The 20,933-nt window shown below is 39.3% G+C and overlaps 1 protein-coding gene across 7 annotated transcripts in view; it reads left to right on the top strand.

Moving 5' to 3' along the window:
* The first annotated feature begins 550 nt into the window (after positions 1 to 550).
* The window catches only part of P4HA2 (prolyl 4-hydroxylase subunit alpha 2), a 49,401-nt gene continuing 29,018 nt past the window's right edge, over positions 551 to 20,933 (top strand). For 4 of the 7 annotated variants that reach the window (XR_012486578.1, XM_074290968.1, XM_074290970.1 and 1 more), the window contains exons 1-2: positions 551 to 685; positions 20,443 to 20,543. Coding sequence is in view for 6 of the 7 variants with exons in the window: in XM_074290968.1 (XP_074147069.1) it covers positions 20,459 to 20,543 (85 nt within the window). In the remaining variant the exon portion in view is untranslated. Of the gene's footprint in view, positions 686 to 1,048; positions 1,212 to 8,896; positions 9,048 to 20,442; positions 20,544 to 20,933 lie in introns of those variants that run through there. The other 3 variants (XM_074290964.1, XM_074290969.1, XM_074290965.1) reach the window with 3 other exon arrangements.

Genomic DNA, 20,933 nt, shown 5'->3' with positions numbered 1-20,933 from the left:
AGACAATGATTTTATGAAGTTCCCATCCAGCTGTCACATTAATTTTGGGGGGAGGGAGGCTGGATTTATTAGGTGCTTAGAGATGGTCCTCCATTTGCAGGAGGAACAGTGAGAGAAAGAACAAGAGAGGGTGAAAGGGAGAGTAGTAAGAGGAAAGAAAACTAGATTTGGAATTAGAAGACTTGGATCTCAGCTCTGTTACTTACTACACGGGTGGCTTTGGGGCCCTCATCCAGCTCTAACGCTACAATTCCTGACTGGAAAAGAATCTGGCTAGTGGGGGGCAGAGCTCTGGCGTGGGTCCCTCAGGGGCCCACTCTCTGCTCTCATTTGGCCAGAGCAGTGTATTGACCTTTTTGCACCGGGGAAGGGTTAGAGGGCACTGGAGATTTTTCTAGCTCATCTTGCAAGGCAGTTCTGGGGGGTTTGGCTCGCTAGGTCTGGCGGACCGGCTCTGCCCCCTGCTCGTGCTCCCCGCTCCAAGGAATACGGGCGGGGCCGGGCAGTCTGCCCAGGAGGGAGGGAAAGAAGGGAGGTGGGGGCTTTACGTGGCCACTGCTCAATCTGGGCGGGAGGCGGAGCTGGCGAGGAGGAAGAAGCCCAAGTGAGCCCGAGGCTGGCCGGGCCGGAGCTGCCAGGCTGCTGCTGCCGCCGCCGCCGCCAGGGAGAAGTCGCGTCTGCTCAGGTGAGTCGCTCTCTGGAGCCCGGCTCTGTAGGGACAAGTAAGGTCCCTCGCTGATGTGGCGTACCGGTCCTGAGCCCTCTCTCTCCCCCCGCCCTTCCCTTGACCCCCTGCGATGCCGGCGCCCCCAGGGGGCCTGTTGTACTCTCGCCAGAAATGATCTCATAGATGAGGCTCTTGGCCCGTCTTCCCCTACGGAACCAACGAAACCAAGCGGCCGGCCGGCCGGCAAGCCTAGGGACCATCTGGGGATCCCCAAGCGCTGCATGGGTCTGGACAGTCCCGAGTGGGCGGCTCTCCTGGCCACACCTAGCACCCTCCCTTAGATCCCGTTTTCCTATAATTCTATTTCTCGGTCTCTGCTGGACGGTGTGCCTGTCCACCAGCCTTTCCGGATTGGTCTGGGGGAAATAGAGACGGGACTCAGAAGTCTCCCGCAGCGGCCCCGAGATAGTCCTTGTTCACTCTTACTCATCTGCCGGCACGCCGGCTGGGCTTTCTCTCATCCTTCTTGCCTGAGGGCATAGAGGTGGGGAGATAATGGGACACCTTTTCCTTTAGATTAGAGGATGCTGGAAGGCTAGGCTTCCCGCCACCACCTCCTCCCACCACGGCTTTTGCGCTATGTATCCCAGTCCTGTCTGCACATGTAACTGGGCTGCTGTCCAGAGGGAGAGTGCCAGTGAGTCTGTATCCTCCTGACTGTAGGAAGGGACCGGGGGCACAGTGAGTGGTCAGAATCAGGGTGGGAAGGCTCGAGGCTGAGCAAGTCGGTGAACTTCTTCGGAAGTTAAACTCCTCTTCTGTTATAAAAACAAGGGGCTTCCGAATCTGAGTCTGTGTAGGAATACTCCAGGAGAGGTGGGGAAGTTTCTAGTGGGTTCTCGACATTTGGTAAGTGGAAGCACCTTGCCCATTAAAGAACTGTGGTTTTGAAGATGAAATTCTCGTAGAGAAACACCCAGAACTGAAACTATCCCCCCACTCATGAGTGGAACCCCACATTACTTTATTTGAAATATCTTGTTCTTTCCTGTTGGAGGCTAGTGCAATAGGGAAGGATCTCCTGACAATTTTGTGTACATGTGGGTTTTTTTCCTTCCCGGGGTTGGAATGAGGAGGGATGGGGTGTCCGGATCTATGATTTTGTTAGTATGGGGAACTCTTGGTGTGGAAAGTATTTTCACTGAAGCAGGTGAGCAACTCATGCTTAATTTCAGCCAACTGAAAGCTCTGAGAAATCAAGTGACTTGTTGGTCACACAGCCCCCGATACAGGTGAGATTTGAACCCAAGTCTTCCAAATCCAGTGCCAGTCTTGCTGTTTCTCAGATGTGAGGCAGAGGGTGAAAGCACTGAAAAATAACACGAGTCTTTTCTGGGTACCATCCTTATCTCTAGTCCTCAAAAATCCTGACATAAGAAAGTAAAAATCTTCCAGGTGCCTGAAGCTAATATGTTGTGACAGGGGTTTTATAAAGTTTAAGCAGTTTTAAATTAGTCAGGGATGATTATCCCTCTCCATCCCTCTGTGAGGGCCTGACGGGATGTTCTGGGACAGGGCAAGGATTGGGGTCCTTCTGGATTCCTCTGAAATCCTTCACTTTCTTAATGACCTTAAATAAACGTTTTCAGCTTTCATTGATTATTGTGGTTATTATAGAAAGAAGAAAAAAAAAAAAACACTTGAACTGTGCTAAAACACTGTTTTATGGGATCCAGAGGGGGCTCTCTCTAGTTCTCATGATGGTTTGATGAGCACTCCCTTATGTGATGTGGCAAGACTTTAATCCTGTGCTTTCTTGATTTGTACTCTCCAGACTGAAAAGTCTACCTACACAGCTCAACAGAGGAAATTTTAACCCTACACTGACTACTTTAAACAATATAGGGAACTATATTCAAAGCTTGGTTGACTAGGGATATTCTGGGAAATTTTTATTTCCCAGGGAAGAAACTGGCTGACTGAGCTGCAGAGCATCCTTTTTTAAAAAATAGCTTTTTATTGACAGAACATTTGCATGGGTAATTTTTCATAATTGACCCTTGCAAACACTTCTGTTCCAACTTTTCCCTTCCTTCCCTCCACCCCATCCCCTAGATGGCAAGAAGTCCCATACATGTTAAACATGTTAAAATATATGTTAAATACAATATATGTGTACATACTTATATAGTTCTCTTGTTGCACAAGAAACGTAAAAATAACCTGGGAAGAAAAACAAAAATGCAAGCAAACAATGCAGAGCATCCTTGATATGAATTGCAGGAGGGGCGCAGTCTACCTTCTTATTCTGAATCTACTCCAGTGTGTTCATGGTACCAGATAGTTTTCTTAGAGGGAAAAGTGGTGTTCGTATTTGACTTGATCTATCAATGATGTGTTCATTCTTTACTTCTTTATCTCTTTACTGTCTTTCCCAATTATTGAATGTCAGAGTGATAAGAGGAGACTTTCATACTCTCATGGGGAAGAGAAGACTTATTTATAAAAAGAAACTAAATGAGAGTGTTGGGAAGTATTTTATAGGTGCCAAACAGATGAGAGATAGTAAGCAACCAAGAGTTCAGAGGTGGGAGACATCAGTCAGGGTATCGAGGAAGACTTTATAGAAAAAGTGTCAAGGGAAAATGGCTTTGAAAGGTGAATAGAATTTGAAAAAGTATAGAAGGTGAGACACTGTAAGTTCTGTCTCATTTCCCAGAGGGAATGGAAGAGACCTGTTGAGAAGCTACATCCTGACCAGGTTTATATGGCCCTACACTCTCAGATGGGGAGAAGAGCCTACACAAGAAATATTCTGTAATGATTCATAGTTTGATCATTCGAGGACATGCAAAGGGACTGGTGTGCTCCCTGGTCCCAGTGATCGTGTTAATATTTAATACTGTGCAGCTGGAGTTTGGCAACAAATGTGGTGATGTAGGCATAAAAAGAGATGTGTTATGTAGTGAGGCCAAAAGTGAGATTATAAAAAGGAAGATTAAATCCAGACATTTTAGGAAGATAAAAGACCTTGGGAAGAGAAACCTCTTCTCCCTAGGAAAAAGTTTTTTTCAGACAGAATTGGCATTGGTAGGAATGGCCATAAACTTCAGCCATAGCAGGTAAGATGTGGTTTTGTTTTAGATTAAATGTTTTACTTTTTCCCAATTACATATACAAATAATTTTAACTACTTTAAAAAAAAATTTTGAGTTTCAGGTTTTCTCCTCTTTCTTCCCTTCTCACTCATTGAGAAGGCAGGTAATTTGACATAAATTAGACATGTGTAGATCATATCAACATGTTTCTATATCAGTGATGTATAAAAACACAGACAAAATCATTAAAAAAGCAAAAAATATATCTATTTTAATTTGTATTTATATTACATCTGTTCTTTCTCTGGGGATGGATAGCATTTTTTTATCATAACTTCTTTGGAATTGCTTTGGATCTTTGCATTTCTGAGAATAGCTAAGTTATTCACAGTTGATCATCATACAATATTGCTGTTATTATGTACAATGTTAACTGGTTCTGCTCACTTCATTTTGCATCAGTTCATGTCTTTCCAGGTTTTTCTGAAAGGATGAAATGTTGTTTGTAAAGATTAGGTTGAATCAGTTGAATCAGTGTCAAAAAATCGATGTGTGTTGAAAGGTCTGTCCAGGAAACAGATTATATAGAAACTTTTTTTTCTGAAGGTCCGAGAAAAGTAACTCATAGGTATCTAAGATTCCTAGGCTAGGAGTCAGAACATCTGGCTTCTAACCTTAACTCTATCAGTTTTTAGGCAGACCTGGACATCTATAAAATGGGTACAGTAGAAAGGGCACTAGATTTAGAGGCAGCCAGCCTAGATTAAAGATTGACCTCTCTTACTCAATTTTCTCTGTGACCTTGAGTTTGGACTCAGTTACCTTTGTTTCATACTGTCACTTCTAGTTCTAAATCTATGATTATAATCTGGTCTTGTTTTGATCTAACATACCTCAAAGAGGTCTTAAGGATAAAATTCTATAATTTAGGTGAAAGGATTCTATGTGGAATTTGTCCAAATCTAAGATGTTATTACCTTTTTTGGCTAAAGGCCTCAAGGCTGATCAGCTTGGGATGAAATGGTGATATTCTTTCAATAAGCATTTAAGTGCTTAATGCCAGGCTCTGTGCTAGATGTTCATTATATAGACATAGAAACAAAATAGACCTTGTCTTTAACTAGGAAATAGTTTATTGGAGAAACAATATATCACTTAGAAATAAATACAAAATGTAATCCAGATCAGTTCAAGGTTATGAACTTTCAGAGAAGATACAGTTTCTACAAGGTGGAGGTGAGCAAGGACAGCATTCTAGTTATAAGAGACAGACAGTGCAAAGGACAGCCAAGGCAAAGAGAAAAGAGATGGCCTGTCATGGACTGTCACCAACAAACAAGCCGGATCATCCGCAATGTTGGATGCTTAAAGAGGAGCAATAAGGTGGTGTGGAGCCAGATCATAAAGGGGGCTTTTTACTGCCCGACACTATCAGGGCAAGCCTGGAACGTTTTGCCTTCTCAGAAGTAATGCATACTCAGTTTGGTTGCTTATTTTCTTTGAAAACAAGTCCTGTCTGTAAAGGGAGGGAGGAGGGAGACAATATTTGAGGAACAACGTGGCGGCTGGGGGTGGAGAAGCTGGCCAGAAAGAAGAGACAGCTTGGATCACCCCTGGCTCATTTTGGAATCAAATTGGAGAGAGAAAGAGAGAGAGAAAAAAATCCAACTTAACAGCAGTTCATGTGAGAAAAAAAGAAAAAAGAGCTGGAGTTTTTATGTGATCAAAAGATCCCTATAGTCTGGCAGTGTGAAGTAGAAGCAGAAAGTTAGTCTTAGTCTGTAGTATTAGAATCGTTTTCTAGAACAAGGTAGCTCTGTGACTGGCCAGCCACATCTGGAGTCAAATGTCTTTTTCTGGATACCTTGCTTTAAGAGGGATATTGGCAAGGAGGACTATGTCCAGACAAGAATCTCCAGACTGATCAGTCCTTTGGGGAATGGGTGAAATAATATGAAGAGGTATTTAGCTTAGAAAATAAAAGATTCAGAGGAAGGGATCATGGCAATTATTTTCAAATATCTGAAATATTTTCATATAGAAAAGGGAGTTTTACCTATAAATCAAATAACAATTTTTAATTCTATGAAATTCTCTGAGACTTTGATCCTGTTGTTGATTAGTTATTTTAGTTGTGTCTCATTGTTCCAGACCTTTTTTTGAGTTTTTACTTGGCAAAGATGCTGAAGTGGTTTGCCATTTCCTTCTTCTGATCATTGTACACATGAGGAAATTGAGACCATTAGCGTTAAGTGACTTGCTCTATAAGCTGAGTTTGAACTCAGGAAGATGAGTCTTCCTGACTCAAGGCCCAGCACTCTATCCATTGCCCCAGCTGCCTGATTTTATAAATTTTTCAGAGGTTTTAGTCCTTGAGATGATTCAGTCCCTGAGGAAGCTGGAAAATGCATTCTTGGGGAGCAAATACCTGGAGCTAAGTTGGTCCCTATGGCACCAAAGATGGTTTCCTTTTGTAGAGGTCTGAAAGAGCATGTCCTTGTAGAGTAGAAGGCCTGAAGCTGAGCTAGAGAAAAAATTTACTATGGTGCTGTTCCAAGCAGCTTTAAGCTTATGGATATCTTATCTTCAGCATTCAGGAGGTTGGGTGGTACAGCTAAGCCTGTGATGGTCAGTGGAGAATGGGCTACCTGAAATCTAAGGGCCTACATTGTTCCATGGCCTGTTGCTCTGGGTTTAGTTATTGCTTCATTTAGTTTCTATTCTTTTTCTTTTCTTTTTTTCCTTTCCTTTCCTTTCCTTTCCTTTCCTTTCCTTTCCTTTCTTTTCTTTTCTTTTCTTTTCTTTTCTTTTCTTTTCTTTTCTTTTCTTTTCTTTTCTTTTCTTTTCTTTTCTTTTCTTTTCTTTTCTTTTCTTTTCTTTTCTTTTCTTTTCTTTTCTTTTCTTTTCTTTTCTTTTCTTTTCTTTTTTAAAATCCTTAATCCAATTATTTGGTCTTGTCCATTGCTCCTAAGACAGTCTTAAGTTGTTTTTCTTTTTTACTGAGCAATTGGGGTTAAATGTCTTAAGTTTTTTAAAATAAAAAAAAACAGAAATAGAATAGAAGCTAAATAGGCACACATGTATATGTACATATATGACACATATATGTATACACACACATATATATACATCTTTTACTATTTGAAATAAACCATTTGTGGTTGTATCGCTGATCTTTATTTCAAGTGAAGCAAAGGGAGAAATCTTTATAGGATCATATAATAAATCTAGGAGCTGGAAAAAAGCTCAGAGGCCATTGGTCCCAATAATTGAGACAATATTTTCAGAATAGTCTACGTATAGTTTTAATCTCATAGTCTACATATCTAAGATAACATGACTTAGTGGCTCTAGGAAACTACCTGGACAGATTTTAAGGGGAAATCAATCAAAATTATGCATAGTATGAAAAACAAATGAGAATACACTGTTTTAGTACTCCTCACTAGAACAGTGTATTCTCATTTGTTTTATGCATACATACAAATGCAAATTGCAGATTACTGAACTTCAGAGAACATCTAGTTCAATCCCTCTTCACTTTACAGATAAGATTTAACTGAGGTTAAATAATATTGCCAAGGTCATAGAGAACCTATGTGATTCCAGGTGCGTACTCTTTCCATTGAACAAGTGACCCTCAAGTAACTAATTCTTTCTCTGATGAGTTCTTAGAAGTATCTTGCATCTGTGTGGTGAGCATCTTAGATTTTTTTCTGAATCCTGTAACAGGGGAATGGTTCAGAACTGTTCATTGGAGTAGCCTGAACTTTGTAGCTGCCCTATGACTCTCATTGAGAACATATTTATGAATGTTGCCCTTACCTACTGGAAATGGCCCTTACCTACTGTCATGGAGAAGACTATTGTGGAATTAGTGCTTGCAATTTTCAAAATTGTTTATTTTTAGCACTCTGGTATGGAGCAGGATTTGGAACACTAAGGGATGTGACCTATTAGCTACCAGGAGAAGAACAAGGGAATGACTTGGATATGATGCAGGGATGATTCATTGGACAGAGCCCTGGTCTGGAAGTCAGGAGATTAGTCTCAGGTGTCTCTAACTTACTATATGATCTTAGACAAGTCACTTCCGTCTCTGAGGCTGTTTTATTTTCCTATAAAATTCCTGCTATGCTTCTTGCAGGGTAGGTTTGAGAATAGAGTAAAATAGTGGATGGATTTGACTCCAGTCATTTTGTGTTTAGATTTTGATTCTAATTGGTCCAAAATATAGAGAAAGATCTCTTCCTGTACTACTTCTAGAAGTCTGTTCTGACTTTAAAACCTCCTGTTTGGTGTAGCTATTGCGTGGCTGCCTCTGTTTCTTTTCTTTCCTTTTTAAAAATATTTATTTTATTCTGAACTTAAGAAATAAAACAAGCATTTCTGTAATATAGTAGAATAGGAAAAAAAGATGATTATTCATGAAGCTATAAATCTATTATGTATAACTTGTTACTCCTTTTAAATATATAGTAAAGTTATCATTTAGTTTTCTTTTTTCCCCTTTATTATTTCTCTCCCTTCCAGATATGCTTACTATTAAACACACACACATATGCATATATATTTGTTCTTTGCAGTTAATTTGGGTATCTATAATAGTCAAAATGATATAATTAGTCAAAGTTGCTTAAAATAATATTGCTATTTCTGTATAAAGTGAACATTTCATTCTTCATTATTTTTATTTTATTTATTTTAATATAATAAAATTTTTTAATAATTATATATTTATTTTATGCAAGTCTATCCATGTTTTTCTAAAACCATCAAGCTCATCATTTCTTATAGTATAATATTTCATCATGATCATATACCACAGTGTTCAGCTGCTTCTCAAATGATAGGCATTCCTGCTATTTCCAGTCCTTTGTCACCACAAAGAGAATTGTTTTAAATATTTTAGAGCATATAGGTTCTCCCTTCCCACCCCCAACCATCTTGGGAAACAAGTTTTCTTATGTACATTTAATAGTGAGCAAGTATCACTGTGTATCTATAGTCATACATCTGTGTGTCTTGGAGGATGGATGTCAGGAAAGAAATAACTCATGACTATGGCTTTAAATGAGTGTTTGAGTATTTCACCTGTAAAATCAATATTTCCATATATTGATACACATAGATTGATTGGCACACAAATCAAGGCTTGTCCGTAGGAGAACAGCTGGTGGTGGTGTGTTTACAATTTTGAAGGGCGTGGTGATGAAAAATTGCGTGCATCTGGAAAACATCTGGCAGACATACTCTGAGTCTGCTCACAGAACATCCTTGAGGTAAGAGTGGGATGATAATTAGAAACTTAATGTATATTGTTGTGAGTATGGGCAGGCGCCAGTAAGACTGTGACTCCTCTCTTAAAAGAAAATGTCAATAAAGGGCTATGTTTAGTCTCTCATCGCCATTTGCCTGAACTGTGATAATATGTTTCTGATTGGTTTCCCTGCCTCCTGAGTGTCCCCTTTAGCACACCTACCCTTCTGTGTTTTGGCTGAGTGGTGTGAGCTTTTAGAACTCTGGTTCACAGCAGGAACCTGGACGATCAAGGGAAACCAGAGGAGCAAGTGAAGTATTGTTCAGATAGCTGCATCTAGAGTATTTAGAGATAGGTGTGCCAATGATAGGAGACTAACTTTGCCCTTGGGAGAATTATTTTATCAGTAGAGAAAACTGGCTCCTGTAAGCCTCCAGCACATATTGGATGTGAGTAAGTGCTTTCTGATCACAGATGGTATTGTGGGGGTGGAGTTGTATATATGTAGCTCCCCTCCTGCCTGCTCCAGATGTCTTATGTACTGTAGCCGAGTTTTCTTTCTACTCTGTAGTGATATTCAGATAAAGCTTTTTCTATAGTGTGAGCTGGAGTTCTGGGAGCCATTGGCCAAAAAGGATATTGGTGAAGTGGAAAAGGGTATTGATAAGGTGCTGAGAATCCAGAGAAGGGCAGCCAGGATGGGGATGGGCTTTAGTCTATGTCATGTGAGGATTGTTAGAAGGACCCAGGTTGAAGAAGAGAAAACTTTGGACTGGGAAAGGAGGAGAGAGAAAGGGAGTGTGATAGCACAAAGTTTTTGACAGATTATTATGTAGTAAGAGGGATAGATTCTTCTGCTTTGTCCCTGAAGAACACAGTTATGAATAATTAGTGAAGTTGTAGAGAAGTAAATTTAGGTTTGATGATAGGAAATGTCTCACCAGTACCATTAACTCAGTCTGTCTAAATCTGAGCTCCTTCCTCCTCCTCTCTAAATTTCCCCTCTTTCCAGTTACCTGGACTAAACCTAAGAGTACGCTTCTCCCTCCCCACTCTACTCTTATCCAAATACTTGCCATGTCCTGATTCCGCCGCCATAATCTAAATTACATCCATGATCTCCTTTCACCTCACACTACCACCTGATCATTAGTTTTTTAACTGGTCTTCTTGTTCTCTATTGATTCTTTCTTGAATCCATCCTTCACAGAGCTGACAAAATCATTTTTAATGCATAGTTTCTATCATACATAATTTCCCTGCTCAAAAAAACTTTTAGTGGCTTCTACATGAGAAATTACAAATTCTTTTGAATACCTCCAATTTACCGCCATGTCTATTTCACTCCATTCTACTTCCCCTTACACTATAATCAAATAGACACAAACTAGCTTTTCCTTGATCTTGCGCTACACTCTTCTGCCTTTACATTTTTGTACTGGCCATTCTCCATGCCAGGAATAAACTCTTGATTCCTTCTAGCTCAAAATATTTTCTTTATCCTCAAATATATCCTCAAAAAGTCTGGCTCTTCCTATCACTTTGGACTTTGTGTTATATTTTGCTGGATACATGGTGTAATCTTCTAACTTGCTTCCCAGACCCCCATCTTTTCTTCTGCTATTTTTGAGTGTAAAAAAATTCCCTTCAGTCTCCCCACATCCTATACATCTTCTAAGGTCTAGCTTAAATGTTACATTTTCCAGGAAATCTTCTTTGATGGTTAAAGTTTCCAATGTTATCTCCCTTTTTGCAAATATTTCCTGTGCTGAGAGTCCAAATGACATAATTTAGTATTTGGTTAGATGAACTTTTACACACAGTTTTCAAGTTTTTCCAATAATAAAAATTAAAATGACATCCTTAAGATAGTACATTGCTTTTACATAGTATTTTAAAGTTAACAAAGTTTCTTATATGTTGTTGTTCAATTATTTCAGTCATGAAATATATTCACTCTTTGTGACCCCATTTGAGGTTTTCTTGGCAAAGATGCTGAAGTAGTCTGCCATTTTCTTCTCCAGTTCAGGAAACTGAGGCAAACAGGGTTAAGGGATTTGTTCAGGATCACACAGCTAACAAGTATATGAGATTGGATTTGAACTCAGATCTTCCTGACTGTGCCCAGCACTCTCCATTGCACCACCTAACTGCTGTATTTCTTATCTATATAATCTCATACAAACCTCAAAACAATTCTATACACTAGTAGCATGGAGTAGTATTAGTCCCATTTCACAGATGAAAGAACAGATCTTGAAAGGCTGATTTGTCCAGGTTGACATGGCTAGCAAGTGAAAGAAACGAGTTATGAGCCCATATCGTCTTGACTCTGAGGATAACATTTTGTCCATTATAACTCAGTATTTTTCTGATATGAATCTTATTGAATCAGCTGGATTGTGAGTTTCTTCAAACTCTCTGTAGCTTCTCCACAATTACTCCCATAGTGTAGCTGAGCAAAGGGCTAGCTAGACACGAGAGACATCAGGTTTTACCCTGACAAGCTTTCTCTCCTGGATCAACATCATGGTCTGTACAGAAGGGAGGCACCAAATAAGCAGAACATAGTGAGCAAGTACAGCCAACTGTTTCTCCTGCTATCAACTTCAGAAGTTAAGAATTTAGCACATTTATCCCTGAATTCCTTTAACTTGTATCAAGATCTGCTGAATCAGTAATGGGAGAAAACTCCCTCTCCCAATGCAGATAAGTGACTGCTGGACAACCTCTAGTCTTGGGTAGTTGTGCAGGGCCCTGGGGAAGTGGTGTAATTTGCCTTGAGTCTCACAGCTAGCATGTGACAGTGGAGAGCTTTGAATTTTGGTCTTCTGGATTCTGAGGCCAGCTTTCTAATTCCCTGACACATTGCCTCTAGCCACAAATTCATGTAAATCCCTTTTAATGATGCTTGACTCAGGCTATACCGCATTTGAGGGTGTCAAATTCCATTCAATTATTTCTTTTATTTTTCTTCAATTATTTCTAAATTTACATTTTTGAAGATTCCAGTGAGTTCCTTTATCCTTGTGATAGTCAAATGTTTCCTTTCTCTACTTGTTCCCTTTTTGATTAGCTAGATGTTGACCATAGTCCCTCACAAAATTACCATCTTTCTAGAACAAGGAGACCTCCCTTAATTTTTTCCTCACTTTTCCTACCTTGAGGAGGGTACAATGTCCATGTGATCTGGAAATTTGTATAAAAATTTTTGACCTTCTTGGTAACAGAAAAGAAATCTGAACTTTTTCTTTTTTTTTTTTTAATGTGGTGTTTATAGTACTTTATTGTATAATTTGGGTTAAGTATTTGGTCATATGCTATATTATAAAATACTATACATATATTTTATGTATATGTATATTTTATGAGTATCTAAACTTTTTCTGTATCATCTGCTGGTCTTCACATGGCTTCTGTGACCTCTGCAAAACTTCCCCCAAATTTGCTATTTAATTTCTTATTATGATCTGTGATATATCAAAATAATGGGGAAAATTGGAGTGTGGAAGTGTTAACTGTAATAGCCCCTTTCCCTTATATGAATCATTTGAAAGGCTTGAGCTGACCTTCTCTAGACTCCTATTGATTGGATAAGTTCTTTCATGAGATTCAGCTCCAGATGTGCCTGGTGTTAAAGTACGTGGATGCACATAAAAGTATTTGCTGATTGCTTTCCAGTTCTTTTTGCTGATGGTATAAAGCATTGTTGGTTTGGGAGAAAGGCTTGTTAGGGAATAAAGCCAGGGAGGTGGGGAGGGGCTGGAGTTTGACTTGGGACTCACTTTTTGCTCAAGAAAAGGATCAAGCAAATGTTTACTTTGAAAATTTACATGACTGAGAGCACCTTGTTCAGCTAGCCCTTGAAGAGGAAATTCCTAAGGAATTATTCACCATAGAAAGTCTGAAATGCCCAACTATTGTAAATTAAGTGCCGTGGAAACATCTAATAATCAAATGTAATAACAAGACTGTCTCATAGCAGCATTATTTGTTCTACCAAGTGAACTGGAAACAAAATGGGTTGTCTAACAGTTTGGGAATAACTGAACAAATTATAATCTCTGAATGTAATGGAATATTATTATTCCAAAAGAAATGATGAAAAGGATAAATTCAGAGAAACCTGTGCTTACTCGCATGAGTGAAACACTATTAATGCAATAACCAGTTATGCCTCCAAAAGACTAATGACAAATCAGTCTTCTCACTTCTTAGAAGATAATTTCTTAACTATGGAGACTGAATATGGATCAAAGCACAGTATTTCTACCTGTTTTTATTTTTATTTCTGCAAGATTATGCTCCAAATTTTTTCTCCCTACTTTCCTTACCTCCATCCTCCCCAAGATAACAAACTATCTGATGTAGGTTATACATATACAATACCTTTAAACTTATTTCCATATTTGTCATGTTGTACAAGAAAAATCAGATCAAAAGGGGAAAAAAAACCACAGGAAAAAATAGGAAGCAGGCAAACAAATAAAAAACAGGTGGAAAACCTATGCTTTGATCCACATTCAGTCTTCATATGTTATAGGCCAAAACTCTTGCACTTGAAACAAAAATTCTTACAAGGTGCTAACTCAGTGGAATTAATAAGACAATGGTTATCTAGTTTAGCATGGTGATTAATAGTTCTCTAGTTCAGTACATGTACTTAGTACTTAATATAGTTCTACAAGATTCACACCTACGATGATGTAATTATAATAGAGTATATAACAGCCAGCAGGGACCGAGAGACAGATTCATTCCATTGTCCACTTTTGTGGTGGCTGGAGGCTGAAGCACAAGCCCTCAGACTCAGAGAGATTCAGTCCCATCTTTGTCAGCCTCTCCTGGCCCTGCTCCCCCCACTGAGACCAAGGCTTGTCTGAAGGGCCTCAAGAAAGCTAACCAGGCCCCAGGCAAAGAGACAATAAAGAATTTGGACTTTGGACTTTATCTCTGGCTATTTTCGGGGTGATTACTAAACTGAAAAGAAGGCTGCTCCAAAGACCTCCAGAAAACCAAAGAGAGTACAACATCCATAGTTCTCTCTCTGGATGTAATTGTCATGTTCCATATCAAGTCTGTTGGAATTATATGAGATCACATTGCTGATAAGATCTAAGTATATAATAGCTGATCATTACATAATCTTGCTCTTACCGGGTACAATGTTCTGGTTCTTCTCACTTTACTCAGCATCATGAAAAAACAATTTTAAAGGACATTAAAGATATTATCCCTTGAGGGGAACACTTGGTATTTTTTGTTAAAGAAGCTGAGAACAGGGCATTTTGTCCAGCCAAGCTGACTTTTTACACTTGACATTTCAACTCTTTATGTGCACAGAGATAACACAGGCTGTTCTCTACGACTGGAATGTACTCTCTCCTCATTTCTACCTCTAAGAATGCCTAATTTCCTCCATAGTTCAGCTCACTTACTGACTTCTACATAGGACCTTTCCTGAATCTTTCCCACCTTCTAGTGCCTCCAAATTGCTGTGTTTTTTAAAAAAATTTTATACATCATGTTAAGGATTGTTTAGGGGTTTTTGAATTTGCTTTTAAAGTTTATATATTTTCCAGAGACATCGGACCCAGGGCATGCAGGAAGTCCTGCATGTATCAAGGATGAAGTTTCCCCTGAGCTGATAATAAATTTGTTGTTGCACCCCAAGCTTGACTCCCTGTGTGTCCTTGGGAGGCAAGACAGGAGCCAGGAAGTCTGTATCAGGCTGGGATAATGGAAAGCCCTTATAACCTGTAAACTTTGAAGCATTGTATAAATGTTAATTATTATATAAATAAAATTTTGCACTTTGGTTCAAAAAGTCAACTACTCACGTACAGAATAGAAAGAAGCTGGAGTCCTTTGCAAATCAACTAACCTTGCTAACTTCGTACTCTAATAGTTCCCAAGAGAAAAAAATGTGGCTTTTGCTATCACCTTGCTCCCTACTATGAGGAGTGGTCTTGTCTTTTTTCTCACCTTTGCTGCACCATTTCACCTCCCCTGTCCCCTCCCCCTCTGTATTCCCTCCTTTCTTTGTCCTGTTATAAAAATGTAATCTTCTGTAAGAATTGGGAACTCTTTGGGTTCTACTTGCAAGTTCATTCTCAGGTAATCAATCTGGTTTTCACACCAGCCTCTTAAATTTTGTGAAGTTGATTGCTTGTTGATAACGTGTATATTTGTTTTGGGTTCCCCATACCCTCAGGCGTTAACGCCTTTTTTCAGAATCCCTTTCTTTAACTCTGAATTTAGCTTCCAATCCAAGAGTTCTCACTTATTAGTGAGCTTTTTGAGGGCAGGCCCTGCATTTTTCCCCCTTCCTTTTCATGCATAGTGCCTGGCAGGTGGTATAAGCCCTCAATAAATGCTTGTTCACTGACATATATGTACATGTTCTAACTCCCCTTATAGAATGTAAGCTTCTTCAGAGACTTCATATCAAACTCCTTATACAGTATTGGCACATAGCAGATATTTAATAAGTGTTTGTGGATTGATTGACTGGAAATAAAACCTGTGTAAAGCTCTCTTTGGCTGAAATATGGATCTGACTATGTCTCTTCTTTGGAAGATTCAATAGATTCGAATAGCTCCTTATTATTTCTAGAATCAAATATAAAATTCTTTGATTTCCTCCCCCACCGCCGCAATTTTTAAACATTTTACAGTTTTGAGCTCCAAATTCTATTCTTCCCTTTTCTTCCCCTTTCTTTAGATGGTAAGCAATTAGATACAGGTATATGTATGCAATTATGTAAAACATTTTCACATTAGGTCATTTTATACAGGTAGACACACATAAAAAAGAAAAAGTGAAACATAGCATGTTTCAGTCTATATTCAGTCAATATTAGTTCTTTCTCTGAAGGCAGATAGTATGCTTCATCATTAGTCCTTTGTTTTAGGTCATTTATATTGCTAAGAATAGCTGTCATTAACAGTTCTTCATTGAAAATATTGTTATTGCTATGTACAATGTTCTGGTTCTATTCACTTCTGGTTCTGTTCATTCAGGTAATGTAAGTCTTTCTAGGTTTTTCTGAAATCATCCTGCTTGTCACTTATTATATCACAATAATATTCCATTACAATCACATAACAAAGCTTGTTTAGTTACTCCCTAATGAACAGGCATTCCTTGGATTCCAGTTGCTAGCCTTCACAAAAGAGCTGCTATAAATATTTTTTTACAAATAAATCCTATCCCCCTTTACCTTTGTGTATGTGTGTGTGTGTGTGTGTGTGTGTGTGTGTGTGTGTGTGTGTGTGTGTGTAAAACAATATAGAGCTGTCAGTGGGATTGCTAATCAAAGGACAGGCACAATTTTATATCCCTCTGAGCATAGCTTCAAATTTCCTTCTGAATGGTTCTATCAGCTCACAATTTTGTTACCCCTTTATTTTGTTTATATTTTTAATATCATCCCATCAGAATGGGATCTCTTTCTACATACAGTCCTTCTGATTGCTCTTATGTAATAAAGTTGTTAAGAGCTACAAATATCTTGCCATGTAGAAATATAAATAATTTAACCTTATTGAATTCCTTATGTTATCTTTTTATGTTTAACTTGAATCTTGTTTTGAAGTTCAGATTTTTTATTTGACTTTGGTCTTCTAATTAGAAATGTTTGAAAGCCCTTTTTTGTTAAATTTCCATTTTTCCCCTGAAAAATTATATTCAAATTTTTGGGGTAGGTGATTCTTGGTTGTAAATCTAACTTCTTCCAAGCCCTCCAATTCTTTAATGTGGAAGTTGTCAAATCCTGTATAATCCTGACTGTAGCTACATAATATTTCAATTTTTTGGGGGGGGGTAGCTTGCAATATTTTTTCCTTGACCTGTGAGTTCTGGAACTTGGCTATGATTTTTCATTTTGGGAATTCTTTCAAGTGGTGATGGGTGTATGTAGAGGGCTGAAACTCCAAAAAGGTATGCTTGAATCAGACAACTGAGCACTTAAGGCTAATTACCCATTGGATGTGAGACAATGACTCTATTAGCATATATTTGGATAAATGGCTCTTCTCACTGTTGGTGCTAGATGAATGTTTGGTGTTAAGATAATCATTGGCAAGGATTAGAAGGGGAGAGAGATAGGCAGAGTCACTTGGTAGCAGGAAGGGGAGGAGAGAGGTTGGTGATTTTGGACTCCAGAATCCAGGATTGTCTGCCTCCTTCACTTCTCCCCCTAAAAACCAAGGACTTTAATTTATCCTGACTCTGGCTGACTCTGAGGCCCTCCAGGGAGTTAGTCCATACTTTACAGGTATAGTCTTTCCATTTCTATTTTGCTCTCTAGTTCTAATATGTCAAGTCAGTTTTCTTTGATAATTTTTTGAAAGGTGTTGTCTAGGCTTTTTCTATTTTGGTCATAGGTTTCAGGTAGTCCAGTAATTCTTACATTACCTCTCCTGGATCTATTTTCTAGGTCACTTGTTTTTCCAGTGAGAAATTTCCCATTTTCTTCTATTTTTAAAAAACTTTTTTGATTTTGTTTTATTGTCTCATGATGTCTCATAGAGTTACTAGTTTCCACTTGTTCAATTCTACTTTTTAAGAAATTGTTTTCCTCAGTGAGCTTTTGTACCTCCTTTTTTCATTTGGCCAATTCTACTTTTTAGGGAGTTATTTTCCTCAGTACAGGTACATCTTTTGTCATGCTATTGACTTTTTTTTCTTGATTCTCTTACACTTCTTTCATTCTTTTCTCCAATTTTTCTTTTGCTTCTCTAACTTGCTTTTTAAATTAAAAAAAAATTACTTTCAGGAATTCTTTTTAGACCTGAGATCAAATAATATTTTTTGCTGAGGTTTCACATGTAGCCATTTTGACACTATTGTCCTCTTCTAAGTTTATGCCTCTATCCTCCCTATCTCAATAGTGACTTTGTATAGTCAAGCCCTTTAAAATTTTTTTTGGCTCATTTTTCTGCTTTTTGTGTGACTTGATGTTTTTATGTGAGAGTTAGGCTCCAGTTCTGTGCTATCCCAAGCTTTTTGTCCTGAGGCTCTGGGTTTTACTGCTGGTTTTTAGAGAGATTCTGAGCTAAGCTGCTTGCTTTCTCTGGAGGGTAAGCTTCCCTTCTGGTTTGTATTGGGAGGCAGGGCCTCCCTATTCCCTTCCTGGATGGGCAGTTTAGTTTCTGGCTGGCGCCATAGTTAGGGTCTTGATGCTGGTTTGCTGTGATGGTTGGTTAGCCCTGAAGTTTGCTCCAGGGGTGCAGTCCTGTTTCTGGGTTGTTATGGAAACAGGGTCGCTCTGCTGATAGGTCCCAGGGGCAAGGGCTTTCATTTAGCCAACCTCGAGGGAGGTCGAGCTTCAGTGTGCCACCAGTGGCTTGCAGGAGGGTGACACACGTGGTGGATTGCCCCAGGCCTGTAGCTTTCCTACAGGTCTCCTGCTGTGAGGCTGGCTGCTGGTGATGCTGCCTTTAGACATCACTGGTGTAGGATCTTGCTGTGCTGCACACACTGCTCAATTGCCTACGGGGCTGGTAGCTTGCAGGAGGGAGGTGCCTTGCTGGTAGGTTGCCTAAGGCTTGGAGCCTTGCTGTAGGTTCCCTGCTGTGAGGCTGCTACTGCTCCTCAAACTGGATTCCCTCTCACTCCAGTGAGACAGACTTTCCCTGTGGGCTGGTAAGCTGCTTCCTCCATCCTCAATCAATTCTGAGGGTTCTTTCTTCACTCTGCCATCCTGGCTCCCAATCTTTTGACTTTTAAAGCACTTCATAATTTGACCTATTCCTACCTTTCCAATCTTTTCCCTTAATCCCCTCCATGTCTCTTGAAATCCAGTGACACTGGCCTTCTTGCTATTCCTCACACACAATCCCCTGTCTCCTAACTGGGTATTTTCACTGGCTGTCCCTGTGCCTGGAATTCTTTCTCCTCTTTTCCATTTCTTGAATTCCCTGTTTTTCTTCAAGTCTCAGCAAAAATCTAACCTTGTAAAAGAAGTCTTTCATGATCTCCCTTAATGCTAATGCCTTCCCTTTGTGATTATCTCCTACTTATCATATATGTAGATTTTCCTTCCTTCCTTCCTTTCTTCCTTCCTTCTTTCCTTCCTTTCCTCCCTTCCTCCCTTCCTTCCTTCCTTCCTTCCTTCCTTCCTTCCTTCCTTCCTTCCTTCCTTCCTTCCTTCCTTCCTTCCTTCCTTCCTTCCTTCCTTCCTTCCTTCCTTCCTTCCTTCCTTCTTTCCTTCCTTTCCTCTCTTCCTTCCTTCCTTCCTTCCTTCCTTCTTTCCTTCCTTTCCTTTCCTTCCTTCCTTCCTTCCTTCCTTCCTTCCTTCCTTCCTTCCTTCCTTCCTTCCTTCCTTCCTTCCTTCCTTCCTTCCTTCCTTCCTTCCTTCCTTCCTTCCTTCCTTCCTTCCTTCCTTATTTAAATACTAATTATTACCAAAATCATAATTATTAAACAAATCACCCAAGACGATACAAACAGTATATAGAACTGGGACTTGGAAGATCTATTTTTCTTGAACTTTTTTTGATCTTACCTAAGTAAGACTGAGCAAGAATTAGTGCCCATAGTTTCTGTTCCTGTGTATCAAAAAGAAAAATCTCTCTAATCATTGGAAGATTTGGGGAGTTAAACTATGGTTTGATTGACTGTAGAAGCTTCTGTTGTTCTTTGGCCACTCAGCTGAACAAATCAATAAGCATTTATTTGATACTAAGTGGTAGGAATATAATTTTTTTTAAATGTGAGTCCTTGTCCTAAGTAACTTATTAGAACCTCTTAAGCTTTACCTAGAATCTCCCAATTTTTTATTCTTTCTCCTGCTTAGACTGTCAGTACTGCACAGGTGTATTCTTTCTTGCTAAGGCCAAGACCTGCTTCTAGAACTCCTAGGTTTCACCTAAATATACTCCATTTGCTGCTTATTGCTTGAGGCAGAGACCCAAAGATCAGGAAAAAATCTTCCTCTAACCAGGACACTGGCACTACTGAGGTGGCTGGTGAGCTCATAAGTGCTGATTAAACCCTGAAGATGATAGAAGAGCCGTTCAAGACACTAGAAATTCTGCCTCTTGCTCAACCCCCCACCCTATTTAAAGCCTAAATAGATATCAGAGTCTAGCAGAGGCTTCCAGGGAAGGAAGGACAAAGGACTTTACTATTTGTTTTTTTTGCTTATAGAGCCTTCCCAGTGACTTCCTGAAACTAAAGACTAGGATAGATTTTAATTTTTGCTGAGTTTTTTATATCACAAAAGTCTTCTTTCTGGTCCCCATCTTTCTACATGTGAAAATAAGACATGGTGTTAAAATGATTCTCGTTGATATTATGAGTTTTCCCTTTGATTGTGACCACGTGTATATCCCTGCACACTTGTTTTCACCCTATTGGTGTCTTAATGCCAATAATAGTTTGCTTTTTTTTTTTTTTAACTGTCTTACAGGGTGACATCAGTGATCATGAAGCCTTCGGTCTCCTCTTTTTGCTGCTGGCCTGGATCAGTATCTTGCACTGCACATGGGCTGAGTTTTTTTACCTCAATTGGTACATTCTAGTCAGAGCAATCCCAAGTGCTAATCTTGATCTCTACCCACCCCTTTTAGGCCTGACCAGAATCCTGGTTCCTTGTTGGAAGGGGATGGGAGGACTGACAAGTTTCCATCAGATTTACCCTTGGAGAGGACATTAGAGGATGGGCTTTGGAGAATGATGACATCTCTTATATCTCTAAAGGGCCTAATAATGGGCTGAGTCTGCAGCAAGGATCCCAGTCAGAAGATCGCTTTAGTTACTCTGGACCAGTAATGTCAAAATCAAATAGAAACGGGCTGCTAAGGCATATCTAAGAATCCCTATATGCTACTTATTGACTTAATAACAAATGACCATTATCTATGTTTTATTACACTTTTACTTTATTAAATATTTTCCAAT

This window comes from Sminthopsis crassicaudata, chromosome 2 (assembly GCF_048593235.1).
Source record: "Sminthopsis crassicaudata isolate SCR6 chromosome 2, ASM4859323v1, whole genome shotgun sequence".
Classification (NCBI taxonomy): Eukaryota; Metazoa; Chordata; class Mammalia; order Dasyuromorphia; family Dasyuridae; genus Sminthopsis; species Sminthopsis crassicaudata.
Note: the sequence above shows the minus strand (reverse complement) of the source record. Positions and strands in the feature narration are given on the sequence as shown.